Genomic DNA, 17,203 nt, shown 5'->3' with positions numbered 1-17,203 from the left:
TCCCAATTTTATCTACCACTCTTATCTCTTCCTTTAGCTCTTCCAGTAACTCTTGTTGAGCTTGGGTCCAATTAGCTTTTTTCTTTGAGGCTTTGTAGATGTTTTTACATTGTTTTCTTCTTCCAAGTTTATGTCTTGGTCTTCCCTGCCACCATAGCAGCTTTTTACGTTCAAAGTCCCTTTTCATTGTTTGCTCATTTTTCCAGCCTATTTCTTTACTTTGAACTTCATGATAAAGTTGGGCTCTGCTCCACTGGGGATGGGGAGGCATCATGCCAAGCTTCAAGTTTTTGTCTTGTTATTATTTTCAGAGCTAGTTCTGGAGGTTTGCAATCTTCCAAGATGGTATGATTCTGCGAGAAGTATGCTCATTGCTCTCTTAGTCTCCATTTTGGTCTTACCCAAGAGGGGCCCTTGGCCCCCTGTAGCTACAATCACTAGCACTCATTTCCACTAGCACTCAACTTCAAACCAGAACACACATACATACAATAGAGTTGCCCAATCAGTTCTAGCTATAGCTAGTGAAAGCAAAGGGTCCCCTATAATCTCTTTTCTGACTAGTTGTCTGAACTTATTATCTCAGGGCTGAAAGCTCCAAAAACTGCTGCCACCACCACATATGTGGGCTCTGGATAGGCCCCCACTCCAGTGTCACAATCTTTTCCTGCTGACCACCTAAGTTTTCTTATGCCAGAAAATGTTTTACCCCAACCTTTTTTTGGCTCTGAAGCTACAAAAATTGATTTGAGATATTATTTTAAAGTTGTTTGGAGGGAAATGTTGGGAGACTTCATCTGGGTTACCTCTAATTGGCCATCTTGACTCCACCCCTCCAATTTGACCTTAAATGTCATCACTTCCCTAGATAAGAACCAAGTACTTCATGAGGTAACAATATCTGATTATGATGGGTCTATCTTAGCTGATGAGGATATTTCAATATATAAAAGCCAGAAGTTCTTTTCCTTCTCATTCTAAATGTTATCCTTTAAGCATTTGTCTCTACAAGTGTTTTAGGGATGATTGGTTTAGCTGTCATACCAAGTTCTCTACCGGCTTATTTTCTTTTCAACTATTCCCCCTCTCCCCACTTTGTAATGTCACACTGCTTTTGATCTTCCACGATCTCCCTGTCATGTCTTGCAAACAAATCTGAATTCTAAATAGATTTAGCTTGCCCTTGACTGCCAGGCCTCTATTCATGATAAATAGATAAAGTGTTTGCTGGCTGAGGTAGTTTCTGGACGGGTTTTCCCCCCTCTTCCTTCTGTTTTGCATCAGTTACGTTTCTTAAAGAAATGATGATTGTCAGTGCATCCCCCCACCCCACCCTCATGTCCATTTCTAATTTCCTTGAGTTGACAACATACTTAAACATGCCAGGTTGTTACTGCTGTAATTATTGCAGTTTCTTCTCATCTTTATCCTTTCTTCTAATTTAGTATTGATTTTGACCTTTGCTCTAATTAGCTTATGATCTGATTGCACATCAACAGCTGATTCTGAAATGACTTGTATCAGTAACTAGTTTGTTCCTGTCTCTTAAAATGTAGTCAGCTTCACTTTTTTTTTGGGGGGGGGTGAGGGGGTGTCATTAGATGTTCAACACATCCACCAGCTTTCAAGCCTCTTTTTGAAGTAATCATGCTGTACTGCATGAAGTTTTTGAGTAGTAGATCATTCTGCTTCCTTCCATTTTTTAATGCTAAACTGTATTTCCAACATAATTTTGGCCTCCTGCCCCTATACCCACATTCATATTGAAGCAACTGAGTATAGAGGTACAGGCATACCTTGTTTTATTGCTCTTTGCTTTGTTTTGCTTTGCAGGTATTTATTTTTTTTTTTTAACAAACTGAAGGTTTGTGGCAACCCCGCATCAAGCAAGTCTATGGGCGCCATTTTTCCAACAGTGTCTGTTCACATCTTGTTTCTGTGTCACATTTTGGTAGTTCTTGCAATATTTCAAACCTTTTCATTATTATTATATCTTTTATGATGATCTGTGATCAGTGATCTATGATGCTACTATTATAATTGTTTTGGGGAGTCACAAACCATGCCAATATAAGACTGAGAATTTAGCTGATAAATATTGTATGTATTCTGATTGCTCCAGTGACTGGCCATTCTCCCAACTCTCTCCCTTTCTCCATTACTTCCTATTCCTTGAGATACAACAATATTGAAATTAGGCCAATTAATAACCATACAATGGCCTCTAAGTGTTCAAGTGAAAGGATGTGTCAATCCATATGGCAAACTTCATTGTTGTTTTATTTTAAGAAATTGCCACAGCCACCCTACCCTTTAGCAACCACTACACTGATCAGACAACAGCCATCAACACTGAGGCAAGACCCTTCACCAGGAAAAACGTTCTGACTCACTGAAGGCTCTTATGACGGTTAACAATTTTTTTAGCAATAAAATATTTTTAATTATGGGATGTACAATTTTTTAGACATAATACTATTGCACACTTAATAGATTACAGTATAGTATAAATATAACTTTTATATGTACTGGAAAACAAAAAAAAAAAAGTGTGTGACTCGCTTTATTGCAGTGGTCTAGAACCAAACCCGCAATATCTCTGAGGGATGCCTATCTATGCTGACTTAACTTAGATGATTTTATCAGGTTCTTTGTAACATTTCTCCACATTTCCATCATCTGCAACAGTTCCTGTTTTCTAGTTGGGCTGTTTCTTATGCTTATCAGGAACACTGGAAGGAGAGATAGGAAAATATTCCCTAAAGTGATGTTCTTTCTTGTTTTTAAGTGCAGGTTAAAATCAAATCTCTCCAATTCTTTTGCCTTTCAGAGGAGAAGCTGGGAGGGGCCCTTCCATTCCGTAGCTACTTTTTAAATTAATACATTTTGGACTCAATGTTCCCTGAAGTCCATCCTAGGTCTTAGATTCTGTGCTTTTATGATCCCTTATGTCTTTTGTTCAACTAACTGTCAATATAGACAGCCTACGTTTCTTCTAGTGTTGTGTCAACTCATTGGTCATTGCATGAGGGTTCCACATTACAAATACCAACAGTTAAATGTTTGTGATAAGCCTAAGTGCTGTGAGATTGTTATCACCTTCTCTGCCCTTATTCTGTCCCGTTACCATAGTTATCATGGAAGTGCAAGAGGACTGAACAAGACAAGGGCCATTTGAAATGTTTCTCTTTCATGGGTTGCCATGGACAAAATATACACAGTGGGTAGAGTGCTGGACTAGGATTCAGGAAGACCTAAATTTAAATCTTCCCTCATATACTTTCTCCATCTATAACCATAGGAAGTCACTTAACTTCTTAAATCTCATTATCCTCATCTATAAAAATGAGGATAGGAATGGCACCTAACTCACAGTGGTTATTGTAAAGATCAAAAGAAAGAATATATGGAAAGCACTTTATGATAGCTGCCTTATTGTTGTTGTAGTCATTTAGTTAGCTATCTAATGGTCAATTTTCTGGTGATGAGCCTTTTCCATATTTTGCAAAGCTGGTCCTTGGGAAGCAGACAAAGTCTATCACAGGACCTAAACTCAAAGCCTTTTCCAGCTTGGCAAAATCTGTCAGAGTTTGGATCTCCATTGGTATAAAATCCAAGAACTCAGGGTAATCTCCATGCCAAAATCACACATTTGAGCAAGAAAAAACCTTGTAGTTATATATTCTGCTTTGTGAATTGTATGGAGAGTTTTAGCTGGTTGATCCAGCCATACTTTTTTCTGTCTGATTCCCCTCTACAATTCTTTTCTCATCTTCCCCAGAAAATTTCCAAGAAAGGGGGAAGGGAGGTCAAGACAGAGAGAGGGATAATAGGGGTAGAAAAATCAATGGATCCAGCATTCTTTGAGTTCACATACCACAGGTCTAGGTGGTCAAGCCTGCCTCCAGCAATCCACATCATTTTGAGTTCCTCCAGTCAAAAGCTGTTTCTTTACCATATAATCTAATTTGACTTAGCAGCCAACTTTTCCAAGGGAAGTTCAAAGCCCTCAAGGGATCCAACCCTGAAAAGTCAGAGTCCAAGCCCATTGAGAGTGGAATCTTTGGGTGGCTAACCACCCCACCCCCCCAATCTTCTATGTCTGGATTCAATCTCATTTTGGAAACCTCTGGGATCCAACTTATCCTCCAAGGAGATAATTACCTCAGGAGAGAGCCAAAGGGGGAACTCCTTTTCTTTTCTTGATACAAAATCAACTAACAGGAACAATCCCAAGTGAGGTTGGAAATGTCAGAGGAAATAACATGCTGGTTCATAAGCCAGAAATAGCCCAGCATTTTTTTCCTAAACCATTATCCTTAAGTCAGGGACAAGGGTGGAGTATGGGCAAGGACATGAAAAGGCCCTGGTCACTGATGCTGCCCCCTAGGTCTCTCCTTGAGAAGAGCTCTCGCTGTCAGTCAGAATCCCCCACAAAGACAGGGCTGGAAAAGCCAAATTTCTACAATTCAGTTTCTTGTTTTCTGTTTTAGTTAAGAATACTAGCTCCACAATTTTACCATACACTACAGCAGCCTCAGATCATCCATGTTAAGAAGACTCAAAACTGGACCTTGAATCAGTGGGGAGATGCTAAGCTACATTTCACCCATAGGGATCTATAAAAAAAGAATTCAATACCCTAGAGAAGTTAATCAGTTAATAAAGATTTGTTACCAGCTTGGCGTCCAAGCATTTATTTTCCATTTATCAATATTTTAAGCTTGCATTGTGTTTGCTCTAGCAAAGAAATGTTGACTACTGGTAATTGTCTGCCTGTTCTTTAAAAATTGATTGTGGGGGCAGCTAGGTGGTGTAGTGAGTAGAGCACAGGCCTTGGAGTCAGGAGGACCTGAGTTCAAATCTGGCCTCAGGCACTTGACACACTTACTAGTTATGTGACCTTGGGCAAGTCACTTAACCCCAATTGCCCTGCCTAGTCCCCTCAAAAAAAAAAAAAAAAAAGAAATCTATACAAGTGTCAAAATAAATATATTTTTAAAAAACTGATTGTGCCATTTGGATATGCCTCTGTAAAATGTTTTCAGTTAAAGTCATTAATGCTTTCAACATAAAAAAAAGAAAGCCTATTATGTGCCAGGTGTTGGTGATACAAAGAAAAGCAAAGGACAGTGCCTGTCCTCAAGGAGCTCACAGTCTAATGGGGGAGACAGCATGTAAACAACTATATACAAACAAACTATATACAAGATAAATTGGAAATGATCAATGGACAGAAGGCATTAGAATTAAAGGGGGGGGGGGTGGGAGGGTCCGGAGAGGCTTCCTGTAGAATATAAGGTTTTAGATAAAACCTGAAGGAAGTCAAGAAGCAAAGTTGAGGAAGATGAGAATTCCAGTCATGGGGGACCGTCAGCAGAAATGGCTAGGGTTGGGAAGATGCCATGTCTTGTTTGAATAACAGCAAGGAGGTCAGGGTTACCAGAACACTGAGTGTAGGGGGAGGGGGGAGGCAGGGAGAGAAGGGAGCAGGCCATAAGGACACTGGAAAAGTGGGTGGGGAGAGGGTTACATAATGAAGGACTCTGAATGCTAAAACAGGTGATTTTCTATTTGATCTTGGAAGTGATAAGGAGCTATTGGGTTTTATTGCATAAGAACGTGACATGGTCAGACCTGTGCTTTAGTAAGGTCACTTTGACAGCTGAATTAGGAAACTTATCTCTGTGCTCTGAATTAAGACAATACTTAATAAATTCAGACCCCAATAAATCAGACTTTGTGAGAAGTACACTCTACCTTGCTTCTCTCGAGCATTCCAGTAACTAGAATTCTCTATTAATAATTTCCCCATTTCTATGGTCCAATAAATGCTACTGTCTGTAAAGATCTGAGGGCTTCTGACACATGCTGAAATGTCTTTGGAACCACCAAAATAAAGACTTTTCTATGTTCAGTCCACTTTTGAAGCCTTTCCTGATCTCCCCAGCTACTAATATAAACTTCCCCCTCCATTTACCTGGTATTTATTTTGTGTATACTTTTAAAATAATAGTCAACACTTAAATAAAGCTTTAAGGTTGGCAAAATGTTTTACACACATCATTTCCTTTTATGTGTGCATGCCGCAATAGAATGTAAGGGCCTGTTTGATTTTTTTTTTTTTTTGGTCTTTATAGCACCTGAACCTAGCACAGTGCCTGGCACACAGTAGGTTTTTGTTGTTGAGTCATTTCATGTATGTCCAATTCTCCATGGCCCCTTCTGGAGGTTTTCTTGGCAAAGATACTGCAGTCATTTGTCATTTCCTTCTCTAGATCATTTTACAGATGAGGAACTGAGGCAAAAAGAGTTAAGTGACTTGCCTAGGGTCACATAGCTTATGTCAGAGGTCATATTTGAACCGTGGTCCTCTTGACTCTAGGGCAGTACTCTATCCACTGTTCTAGCTAGCTGTCCAGAAGGTACTAGAATGTAAACTGTAGGGGAGTAAAAATGTTCTTAGGAATATGAGCTCATCATCGCCAGACTGACTCTGATGGCTGCGTAGGAGAAAATTGAAGGACCTTCCACTGTCCAGGGACGCCAAGCATAACTGTGCTGATCAGATGTGTCCCACGTTGTGGCAGTGGGGAGAAGGAGCTAGAACACATCTAGTGAGTACAGTAAGGAAGGGCAGGGACCCTGTTGGCTGTGGGCACTTTCAGGAGAGCAGAGTTCCTGGTTTCAATTCCAGGGCAAAGAGGACAGCTGTAGTTTGCAGCCACCAGAGGGACAGCAGGGAGCAAGGGCATTTGCAGGACGTTGTGGCTGGGAGCCCTATCTGTGGCTTAGGAGTGGAGAGCCCAAGGTTGGGCCCCAAGACAGACCTCATAGAGTAACAGTTAGAAGGACTTGAGGCTTGGGGTATCATTCCCCATACCTTGGGACTGTAACTTGATCATACTAATAGCTGCTAAAAATGATATAAAACAAAAAATATATACATAAAAATGAGTAAGCAAAGGAGAAAGAACAAAACATAGATAGTTACTATGGGGATAAAGAAGATCTGGGTTTATATTCAGAGGAAGATAATGAAGCTAAAAAAGTCTCTCCTTTTTCAATGAGAAACATCAAATGGTCCCAAGCACAAAGAGTTCTTGGAAGGACTTAAAAAGGATTTTAAAAATCAGATAAAAGAGATCAAGGGGAAAAAAATAGAAAAAAAAATGTCAATCCAAGAAAATCAAGAAAATCATAAAAAAGTCAACCAACTGGAAATAGAAAATCAAAAAACTTAAGGAAGAAAATAATTCCTTGAAAACTAGAATTGGGCAAGGGGAAGCTAATGGAATTCTAAGACAGCAAGAAATCATAAAACAAAATCAAAAGAATGAAAAAATAGGAGAAAAAGTAAAAATCTCATCAAAAAAACAACAGATCTGAAGAACAGATCGAAGAGAAATAAGAACATTTAAACTACCTGAAAATTATGATTAAAAAAAAGAATCTTGATACAATGTTACAAGAGATTATCAGGGAAAATTGCCCTGGAATTCTAGAACAAGAAGTCAAAGTAGATACAGAAAAAATCCATTGATCACCACCTGAAAGAGATCTCAGGAGGCAAGCTTACAAGAATATCACAGCCAAGTTTCAAAGCTCCTAGGCTAAGGAGAAAATATTGGAAGCCATGAGGGGAAAAAAAAAAATTAAATATCGTGGAGGTGCAATGATGGTTACACAAGACCTAGCAGCTACTACGCTGAAGAACTGTAGGTTTTGGAATACTATATTCTGTAGAGCAAAAGAGCTGGGGTTATGACCCAGGATAATTTAGCCAGTAAAGACAAGTATAATCCAGAATGGGGGGAGGAGGGAGACATTTAACAAACTGAAAGACTTTCAGGTTTTTCTAACAAAAACTCTGGAACTTAAGGGAAAACTTGACATATAAAATGCAGGAGAAATATAAGATAAACATTCAATACCACTTATAAGGGACTCAATAAGATCAAATATTTACTTTTTATATGTTAAAATATTAACAGTACTCTCATGATTGTCATCATTATTTGGATAGTTTGAACAAAAGGTGTGAACTGGACTGAGTACGATGAGGTGATTCTAAAAAAAATAAAACCGTGTTGTGAGAGATAAAAAGGAGTAATTATCTCATACAAATGAGTCATAAAAGGAAAAAAAAAATATATAGAAGAAGCTAGTAGGGGGGAGAGTGGGTAGTGCCAGAATCTTACTCTCATTGGGAATGGGTTAAAGAGGGAACAACATACACACACACACACACACACACACACACACACACACACACAAGTTTTCTATATTTAGAAAGAAATAAGAGGGCAAGGGGATAGGGTGGGGAGAAGATAAGGGAGGGGCTTTTAAAGGAGTGGGTATATTAAGGAATAAGAGGGCAAAGTAGCGAGTAGAAGTAAAATGGAGGAGTGAGAAGGAATAGGGTAAAGTGGGATGAGAAGGATAATGAAGAAAAGTAGGAAAGAAGAAAATACATAAGTAATTGTGGCTTAGAATGTGAATGGGATGAATTTACCCATAAAATGGAAATGGATAAAATTAAAAATTCGAATTCAACAATATGCTGCTTTTAGGAAACATAAAAATGAGAGATACACACAAAGATAAAATAAAGGGCAGGAGTAGAATTTAGTATGTAAAAAAAGCAAGAATAGTAATTGCGATCTCAAAGTTAAAACAGAATTAATCAAAAGTGAAAAATAGAGAAACTATACTGTCAGCAATTATTGTTTTAGACCATTTAAAATACCTACACATAATAAACATCTGCCAAAACAGACACAGGAATTATATGAACATAAACATAAAATATTTTTATGCAAATAAGCTCAGATCTAAATAATTAAAGCAACATTTATTGTTCATGGGTAGGTAATGGAATATAATTTTTAAAATGATAATTTTACCTAATTTATTTATTTACTGTCATTCCAATTAAATTACTAAAAAAAAATTACCAAGTTAGAAAAAATAATGATGAAATTCATTTGGAAGAACAAAAGGTCAGGAACTTCAAAGAAATCAGGGGAAAAAATATGTAAAGGGAGTAGATTCAGCAACATCAGACCTTAAACTATATTATAAGGTGACAGCATTGTTGAAGTTCAAAAAAGGATGATTTCTATTATTTCAAATTAAAATATTTTTGTATACATAAAACTTATATAACCAAGATTAGAAGGAATGCAAAAAAAAAATTGGTGGGAAAAACTTTCATAGACAATCTCTCAGACAGGATGTGATTGGGTTGCAATATTGCTGTGATGCAGGAAATAGTGAAGTGGTTGAAGTAGAAAAACATGGAAAAACTTGGACTTATAAAGGAGATGCTATCCACCTTCAAAGAAACAAATGATAAGAGGAAATAAGCATAGTATGGTCTTACATATATGTGTATGAGTGTATATGTGTATATTTACAGATATCTATGTTACATATGTGTATATATGTATATATGTGTGTGTATATATGTGTGTGTCTATATATATTATATACATAAAAGTATATATATGTGTATGTATATGTGGTAGGGGGAGGGAGGGGAAAAATAAAGTAAAAAATGCACAGCAGAGAACAAAGGAAGTAAAGAAAAGGTGGGCAACTCTGAAAACAATGTATAGTATTTGTTATATAGGTTTTCTTGAAATGGAAATTCACTGTTTTATATTGAATCCTCTTTTCATAGTCTGCTGTAAACATGGCAATGTTTATTTGTCTTTTCCTTTTTTTATCTTGTATCTAAGTTTAAAAAAAAAAAGGAATATGAGCCCCTTGGAGGTTGTCTCCTTTAACCCCTTTATTTTACAGATAAAGAAATTGAAGCCAAGAAATGTTTAGTGACTTGTTTAAGGTCCCACAACTAGTTGGTATCAGAAATGGGATCTGAAACCCTGTTTTCTAACAACTACATTACCTTACTTTATTCTCACAGGAACCCTATCATTGAGGCAGGGAAATGATTATTATCCTCAATTAATAGATGATGAAACTCAGCCTCAGAGGCCAAAGGGACTGACTATCCATCCCCAAGTCACATAGATAACGAATTGCAGATTCAGGATTCTAATCTTGGTCTCAAGTCTCCCAGTTCAGGACATTTTTTTTAATTGAAATGTTTTAATTAAGTAAGCACAGTATAAGCCCAATTACAAAGAATTGAAATGTAAATCACCATTATCATATTACTATTCATTAAAAACAAGTCGCTCCAGGGCCTCTCTGGAAATACTTTCTTTTTCTCCTTTCTGAATATAACAGCATTTCAGTCCTTCAGTATTTAAGGAAAACAACAGCAACAACTACAAGATGGAAGAGGTGTGACTAAATAGAAATTGAAAAGGAGCTCTAGAGGGATTAGATTGGATGAAGTAGACTGTAGGGCATATTGCCTGGCACATAATAAACATTTATTAACATTTATTTACTGACTGGCAGACTAACGACTTACCCAAGGTCACACAGGTAGCACATACCAAAGCTGGAATTTGCACCCATGTCCTTTGCCTATAAATTGAGTTTTTCATCACTAACTGCTATAATGCGCTTTCTCCAGAAGACATCTAGTTCAGAGCACTCATTTTGTTGAAACCAAAATGCCTATAAATAGGAAGTGATTTACCTAAGGTCAAAGCATGATTTGGTGGTAGAGGCAAAATATTTGGACAATTGTATAATATACCTCTCTAACCTCACACTAGCTTGTCCTATAGAAATTGAAGGGTAAATAAACTTATACTATAAGAAGCAGAGGGCCTGCATTCAATTCTCTCTACATGAATGTGGGTACTTTGTGTGGTTAGTTAGGGGGAAAAAAAATCAATCAATTAATACTAGACTTTCTCATCCTAAGGACAGAGTCCTAGACCCTAGGTTAGACTTGGAAGGGGACTTTAGAGGTTGGCTGGTTCAGCTCCCTCCCTACAGGAGCCCCAGTAGAATTCCAGTTTCAATGCAGCCCAAGTACATGAAGCTCGAACCACATGAGTGGATTCATGATGATGAAAAGATTAGGAAAGTGCTGCGACAGAATCAGGGAGCAAACTGATTTTATCGGGCCCTTGCACAGGGCTATGTTCCCTCTCTGGTATTTTCTTTTTTTTTTTTTTCCTCTCAATACAAAGAAGTATTCTTCATATGCAGAATTTCTTAAAACAGATTATGTCTTCTAGTAGTAATAACACCTTACACTTTTAGCTCTACTTCTCAGTTTACCAAGTGTTTCACATTCAGTATTTTGGTCCTCATGGCAATCTTCTGAGGTGTGTGTACTATAATTAATAATAATTATTATAATTTATAAGAATGTAATTAATAATTGTAACAACATAATAATTGCTCTCTCTCTATATATATATGTACATATATAATATATAAAACACATTATATACACGTCATATATAATGTATGTATTATTTTCCTCATATTGCAAATGATGAAAGTGAAGCCTAGAGTTTCAATGATTTACATGAAGTTTAAAAGCAAGTCAGCGATAGAGTCAGGACTAGAACCTAGGTTTTCTGACTGCTGCTACCACTACAACAACTACTACTACTACTACTACTACTACCACTGCTGCTACTACTACCACTACAACTACCACTACTATTACTACTACTACTACCACCACTACTACCACTACTATCACTATTACTACTACCACTACTATCACTATTACTACTACTACTGACACTACTGCTACTACTACTACCACTACTACTCTTTCAAGTACACTCAAGACATTCTCTCTCTCTCTGTCTCTCTCTTTCTCTTCCTCAGTTCCACAGTTGAGGGAAAATACTCAAAGAGGCGAAGTAACTTGCCTATTGTCACAAAGTTAGCAGCAGAACCAAAACCTGGACTAGAATCCAAGTAATTTGGTCAAGGCTTTTTTCTCATACCCAGCTCTCTCAACTATCCAGGTAGTTGAAACAAGCAAATTAAAAAAAAACCTGAAACAAACACACACACACACACACACACACACACACACACACACACACACACACACACACAAAGACTATAACCTACTTGTGAGTTAAAATTGTTTTTTCTTTGTACTTATATCCCAAAAGGTTGGGAACCTGAGGCCTCAAGGCCACATGTGGCCTTCTAGGTCCTTGAGTGAGGCCTTTTGACTGAGTCAAAGTTTTACATGACAGATTCTTTTATTAAGGGGATTTGTTCTGTGAAGTTTGGATCCAGTCAAAGGGAGCCACTTAGAGGGCCACATATGGCCTTGAGGCTCTGGTTCCCCACCCCTGTGCCTAGCCTCTAGAAGGGCACCTGGTATACAGTAGGGGCATAATAAAAACTTGTTGATTGATAGATTAGGCATTTCCTTGAATGACCAGCCATACAAATTAGACTTGGAAGGGATCTTAGACACCATTTGGTCCAATAATCCCCTTATTTTGTAGATTAGAAAACTGATTCCCAGAGGGGACACAGGACTTGCCTAAGTGACTTAGTGGCAGTCAGCATTTAATCCCAAGCTTTCTGACTCCAAATCCAGTGTTCTTTCTTATTGGTCATAGTTCCTCAATGAATCCAGTATGTACAGATGCAAAATACAGGGATATCTGAGCATTTTAAGAAATACATACGTTATTGTTGAGAATAATAATAGGTGGTGAGGAAGACTAGGGAAGAGGGACAGGTGGCTATTGGTTGATATAGATGGGAACAATGGAGATTCCTTGGTCAGCAAAAATTTTATAGAGCTGAACATTTCTGGAGCACTTGGAAAGGAGCAAGAAGAGATTTTGTTCTATAAATGGTACCATTCGTTCTTTGGGCATGAGTTTCTAATTGTTTTCAATACTTTATTCACCTTACTGACAGGCTTCCCCTAAATATTGAGTAGAGCCTACAGAGTTGTTAACCCTCATTAGGCATGTTTCTAAAATGTCACTATTAATTTAGCATATGATAATTCTGTTATGGAGCTTTAGGCTGAATAGAATAGCTATTGTATGTTTTTAAGTGCCAACTGACTATGGGTTATTAAAAACATATTGATTAAGGCTCAAGAAACTATGTAATAGAGACATATCTCATTACACAACAATTAACCCTCCAATATGTTTTTTAACAGTCAGATGGTACTTATTTAATGTACAATAACTGCCTTATGAAATACAAATTAAAGACATACATGGGCCACTTCATTTACAAAAATTCTATTTACAAAAAAGAATACAGGCCAAAAGTGGACCAAAAGTTTGATAATACATACAGCCAGAGGGGGAGAAAAATCTCAAGACGGCTAGAAAGGCAGTTTATTAAGTATTATGGAAAGTTTTCTAAATAGAGCTCCCAGCAAAGCTACTGATAACAGCTCTTCAAAAAAAGTGGGGAGTCAACTTATTTTTCATGTGCCATTACTGCAGACAAAGTGGATTGAGGCTGTGAGCTGTGCCAGTCCTGAATTCAGGGAACATCAAAACACTCGTGCTTTCTACTGGTGTTAACCCTCAAGATTTTACTGGCAGTTCTACTCTTCTATATAGACTTTCAGCACAGGTCCATTAAGGTATTTACAAGAGAAAATCGTAAACTCTCATGGGTCAAAGGGGCTTCAGAGGTCATATAGTCCAGTAATGTCAAATTCAAAGAGAAATTACCTCCATGGGCTTCATATTGACTTAGAAAACTACAAATTAACATTATCTATATTGTATTGCATTTTTATTGTTTTTTTTGTTGTTGTTAATTGTTTCCTAATCATATCTGGTTCCAGTTGCACTGAAGAGTTTTGCAGTCCACTGGGGGAAGCTGGCCTGAGTTTGACGCCAACCTTTACATGTCTATCAATTCCCTCTATACTACCACCACTCTAAACTTCCACTTAAAGACCACCAGAAATAGGGAACCTCTACCACCCAAGGCAGCCCGTTCTATACTCATATAACCCTAATTGTCATGAAATGTTTTCCTAAAATCAGGCTAAAATCTTCCTTGCTATAACTTCCACCTATCATTCCTAGTTCTTCCCTCTGGCTCTAAAGACAGTACATCTAATCTCTCTTCCATAAGAAAGTCCTCCAAATAGAGAGCTGTCATGTTTTCCCCTAAATCTTCTCTTGTCCAGGATATACTTCCCAGTTCATTAAATGGATTGTCATATGGCAAAGTCTCTTGTCCTTTCACCACCCTGGCCACCCTCAGCTAGTCTTGCTCCAACTTGTTAAGTCCTTCTGAAAATGGTATACACAGAGTTGAATACTCCTCATGAAGTTCAGTCTCCTCATGGCTGAACATGGAAGAGGAGAGTGGAACTACTGCCACCTTCATTCGAGTCACTGTTTCTTGCCTTGTGGCCTAAGGTTATATTTGCTCTTTTGGGCGACCATGTCATACAGTTGGCAAACTCACATTGACCTTGAAATCTATTAAAAACCCAAGATCTTTTTCACAAAACTACTGACCAGTCACAACTCCCTCACCTTGTACTTGTATATTTAAAATAAGATCTAGGTATGAGACTTTATGTTATTTGACCCATAATATTTAGATTCATATAATGGTATCAGGGCTGGAATGAGATAGCATATCATAAGATACTGGATTAAGAGACAAGTGGCTTGGATTCCCCTGACATATGATCTTAAGTTTGTTATTACCCCTCTCTAAGCCTCAGTTTCCTCATCAGCAAAAAAGATCTTTCTCCATTAATGTCCTCCTCCAATGTCATGAAGAAGCCCTTAGAGTTTCTTAGGCTATGCAATGGAGTGCTCATTGAGTTAGAAGGGCTAGTATAATATTGTGTAGCTTCTGTGCAAAGACCAGCCTCACTAATTAGGTGTAGGGAGACTCATTATCAGGTTATTGTAGAGTGAGAAATTTTTCAGCCACAGTGACTCACAACTGCAGCTTATAACATACGTTGATGAAGAGAATGCCCACATCAACAACAAATAAAATTACAGATCCTTGGTTTACCAAAGTGAATAAAATGGACTTAAAAAAATTGATAGTAACTACTTTATAGGCACATTGTTAGGAAAAAAGGAAATATTGTATATGTAAGTATGTTATAACCACAAAGTCCTATGTATACATAAGGTGTTATTATTTTGGAAACTGTATCTATTAGTTATGTCAAATACTGGCCCTAAAGTTCTAGTAAGCAGGCAATCCTGCCCCCATGCCCATAAAGATCCCAAGGCTTGGGGATTTGCTCCTATTCTAGAAAGTGTAAGGATTCTTGCTTTAGAAATCCTCATAACCCCTTTCTCTCCCTCTTCCCTCTAAATAAGAGAGAAGGGTTAGTACTTCATAACCTTTGCTCACCTTTCAAAGAAGTGGCCATCAATGGGTGGAAACCACTCCAGGGTGACTGAGGTGGGTGTCCGATCTACAATCTGGGGAGTCAGGGCTATGGGAGCAGGCTTCTGGGCAGGCTGCCAGCTCTGGTAGACGAGATCCAAGTAGCAGTGCATTCTCGCCACTTGATTGGGCGTGAAGGAGTCAGTGCAGTCATCTTCTACAAACCAGCAAAAAGAGAGATAAGAATGGGGGGGTGGAGGGAGGAGAGGAGAGAATTATGACATCAGCTGGCTGGGGAGTGTGCATACCCGAGCTCTTGCCAATGCGAAGGTTGGCCTCTTCCAGCACTCTGGAGTTAATGGTGTGTGAACAAATTAGTATAGTCATCACTTCTACAGACAGGTGAAAGGAAACAGAAGGGGTGGTGGTCGTGGAAATCACATTGAAAAGTACATCCGGGAAGTGCCAGAGCACTAACTGGAAGTTATAGCAAGGTGGGCAGTGAGAACAGTAGTATGGTACAATAGATAGACCTGTGGATTAATAGTGAGGAAAATGAATTCTAGTTTTGGCTTTTATTGAGTGGATTTGATTAAGTAGCTACCCTTCTCTGGACCTGAGAATCTCTATCTAGGGTTAGGAATAGGTGTTGTCTAGATCATCTCTAAGGTTCCTATTAACTCTTCCTGTCTGTGTTCTGAGGTCTTTTCCAGATCTAATATTTCATGTTCTAGTACCTTGTTTTCTAAGGTCCATGCTAGTTCCATCACATTCATGCTAGCTAATTTTAATTAAACCATCATTTTCCATCAAATCAATTTGCTTAATAATTCTGCCTTTTTTTGGACATTTAAATTTCCTACATCATGGATTTGCTTTTGTTTTGAAATTAAAAATAATACTTAAAAAAATCTGTATTCTCAGGTCCCTTTGTAGCTCAGAGAGTCTATGCCTCTATAATTTTGTTCCTTTTCATCTTTGTTAGAAAGTCATAGATTAAAGAAAGGACTTCCTCAAAGTCAAACAAGCAATAAGCATCAGAGATGGGATTTGAACACAGGTCATCATATGTTTTTCTTTCTCTGAATTAAAGTTTTAAGTTCCAATCTGATCTCCAGATTCATTCCTAGTGGTGTAATCAATGTATATTATGCAAAGACAATTATCGTGTCAGAGGATTTTGTATTGAAGAATGGGGTTGAAGAAGACATATTCTGTAGAAGGAAACCTTGCTATGGTAGGGTTTGAACTAGAAGACTTCTAAAGTGCTTTCCCATCTCAGAATTCTGTGATTCCATGATGATCCTAACATATAAACTGTACTCCTGGAGTATGTCAAAACTAGGAGCCTGGGAAATTCCATTCATTCTTAATATATAATAATATTCTATTAAATTTATGTACCATAATTTGCTCATCCATTCCCCAATTGATATATACCCAATTGGTTTCTAATTCTTTGCTACAAGCAAAAATTGCTGCTATAAATATTTGTGTAAATATGAGTCCTTTCCCTCTGTTTTTAACCTATTTGGAGTAGATGCCTAGTAGTGGTATCACTAAGTCAAAGATTATGTACAGCTTTAGTAACTTTAACAAAGTACCAAATTGCTTTCCAGAATGGTTGGATCAGTTCCTAGCTCCACCAACATTGCCTTAGTGTTCCTATTTTCAGACATCTCCTCCAACAACTGTTAATGTACTTTTGGGGGGAACTTTGCCAATCTAATGGGCATGAGATGGAACTTCAGAGTTGTTTTAATTTGCGCATATTTTATTACTTAAAATTTGGCAGTTACTTTAATTTTTACAGGCTATTAGTTGAATAGAACAGGAAAAAAAAATAACACAAACAAGAAAACCCACCACACCGCTATACACACGCATTTGCTAATCTGGTCCTATACCATAGGAAGGGGATCACAGACCCTTGCAA

General features: G+C 37.8%; 1 protein-coding gene across 1 annotated transcript in view; it reads right to left on the bottom strand.

Annotated features, from left to right (window-relative positions):
• Positions 1-17,203, bottom strand: part of PAPPA (pappalysin 1) — a 275,897-nt gene that overhangs the window by 170,304 nt on the left and 88,390 nt on the right. The window contains exon 5 of the mRNA XM_036751860.1: positions 15,292-15,484. Coding sequence (XP_036607755.1) covers positions 15,292-15,484 — 193 coding nt within the window. The remainder of the gene's footprint in view (positions 1-15,291; positions 15,485-17,203) is intronic.

The sequence above is a fragment of the Trichosurus vulpecula genome, chromosome 3 (genome assembly GCF_011100635.1).
Source record: "Trichosurus vulpecula isolate mTriVul1 chromosome 3, mTriVul1.pri, whole genome shotgun sequence".
NCBI lineage: Eukaryota > Metazoa > Chordata > Mammalia > Diprotodontia > Phalangeridae > Trichosurus > Trichosurus vulpecula.
The sequence above is the reverse complement of the archived record's forward strand: the minus strand, read 5'-3'. Positions and strand labels throughout refer to the sequence as shown.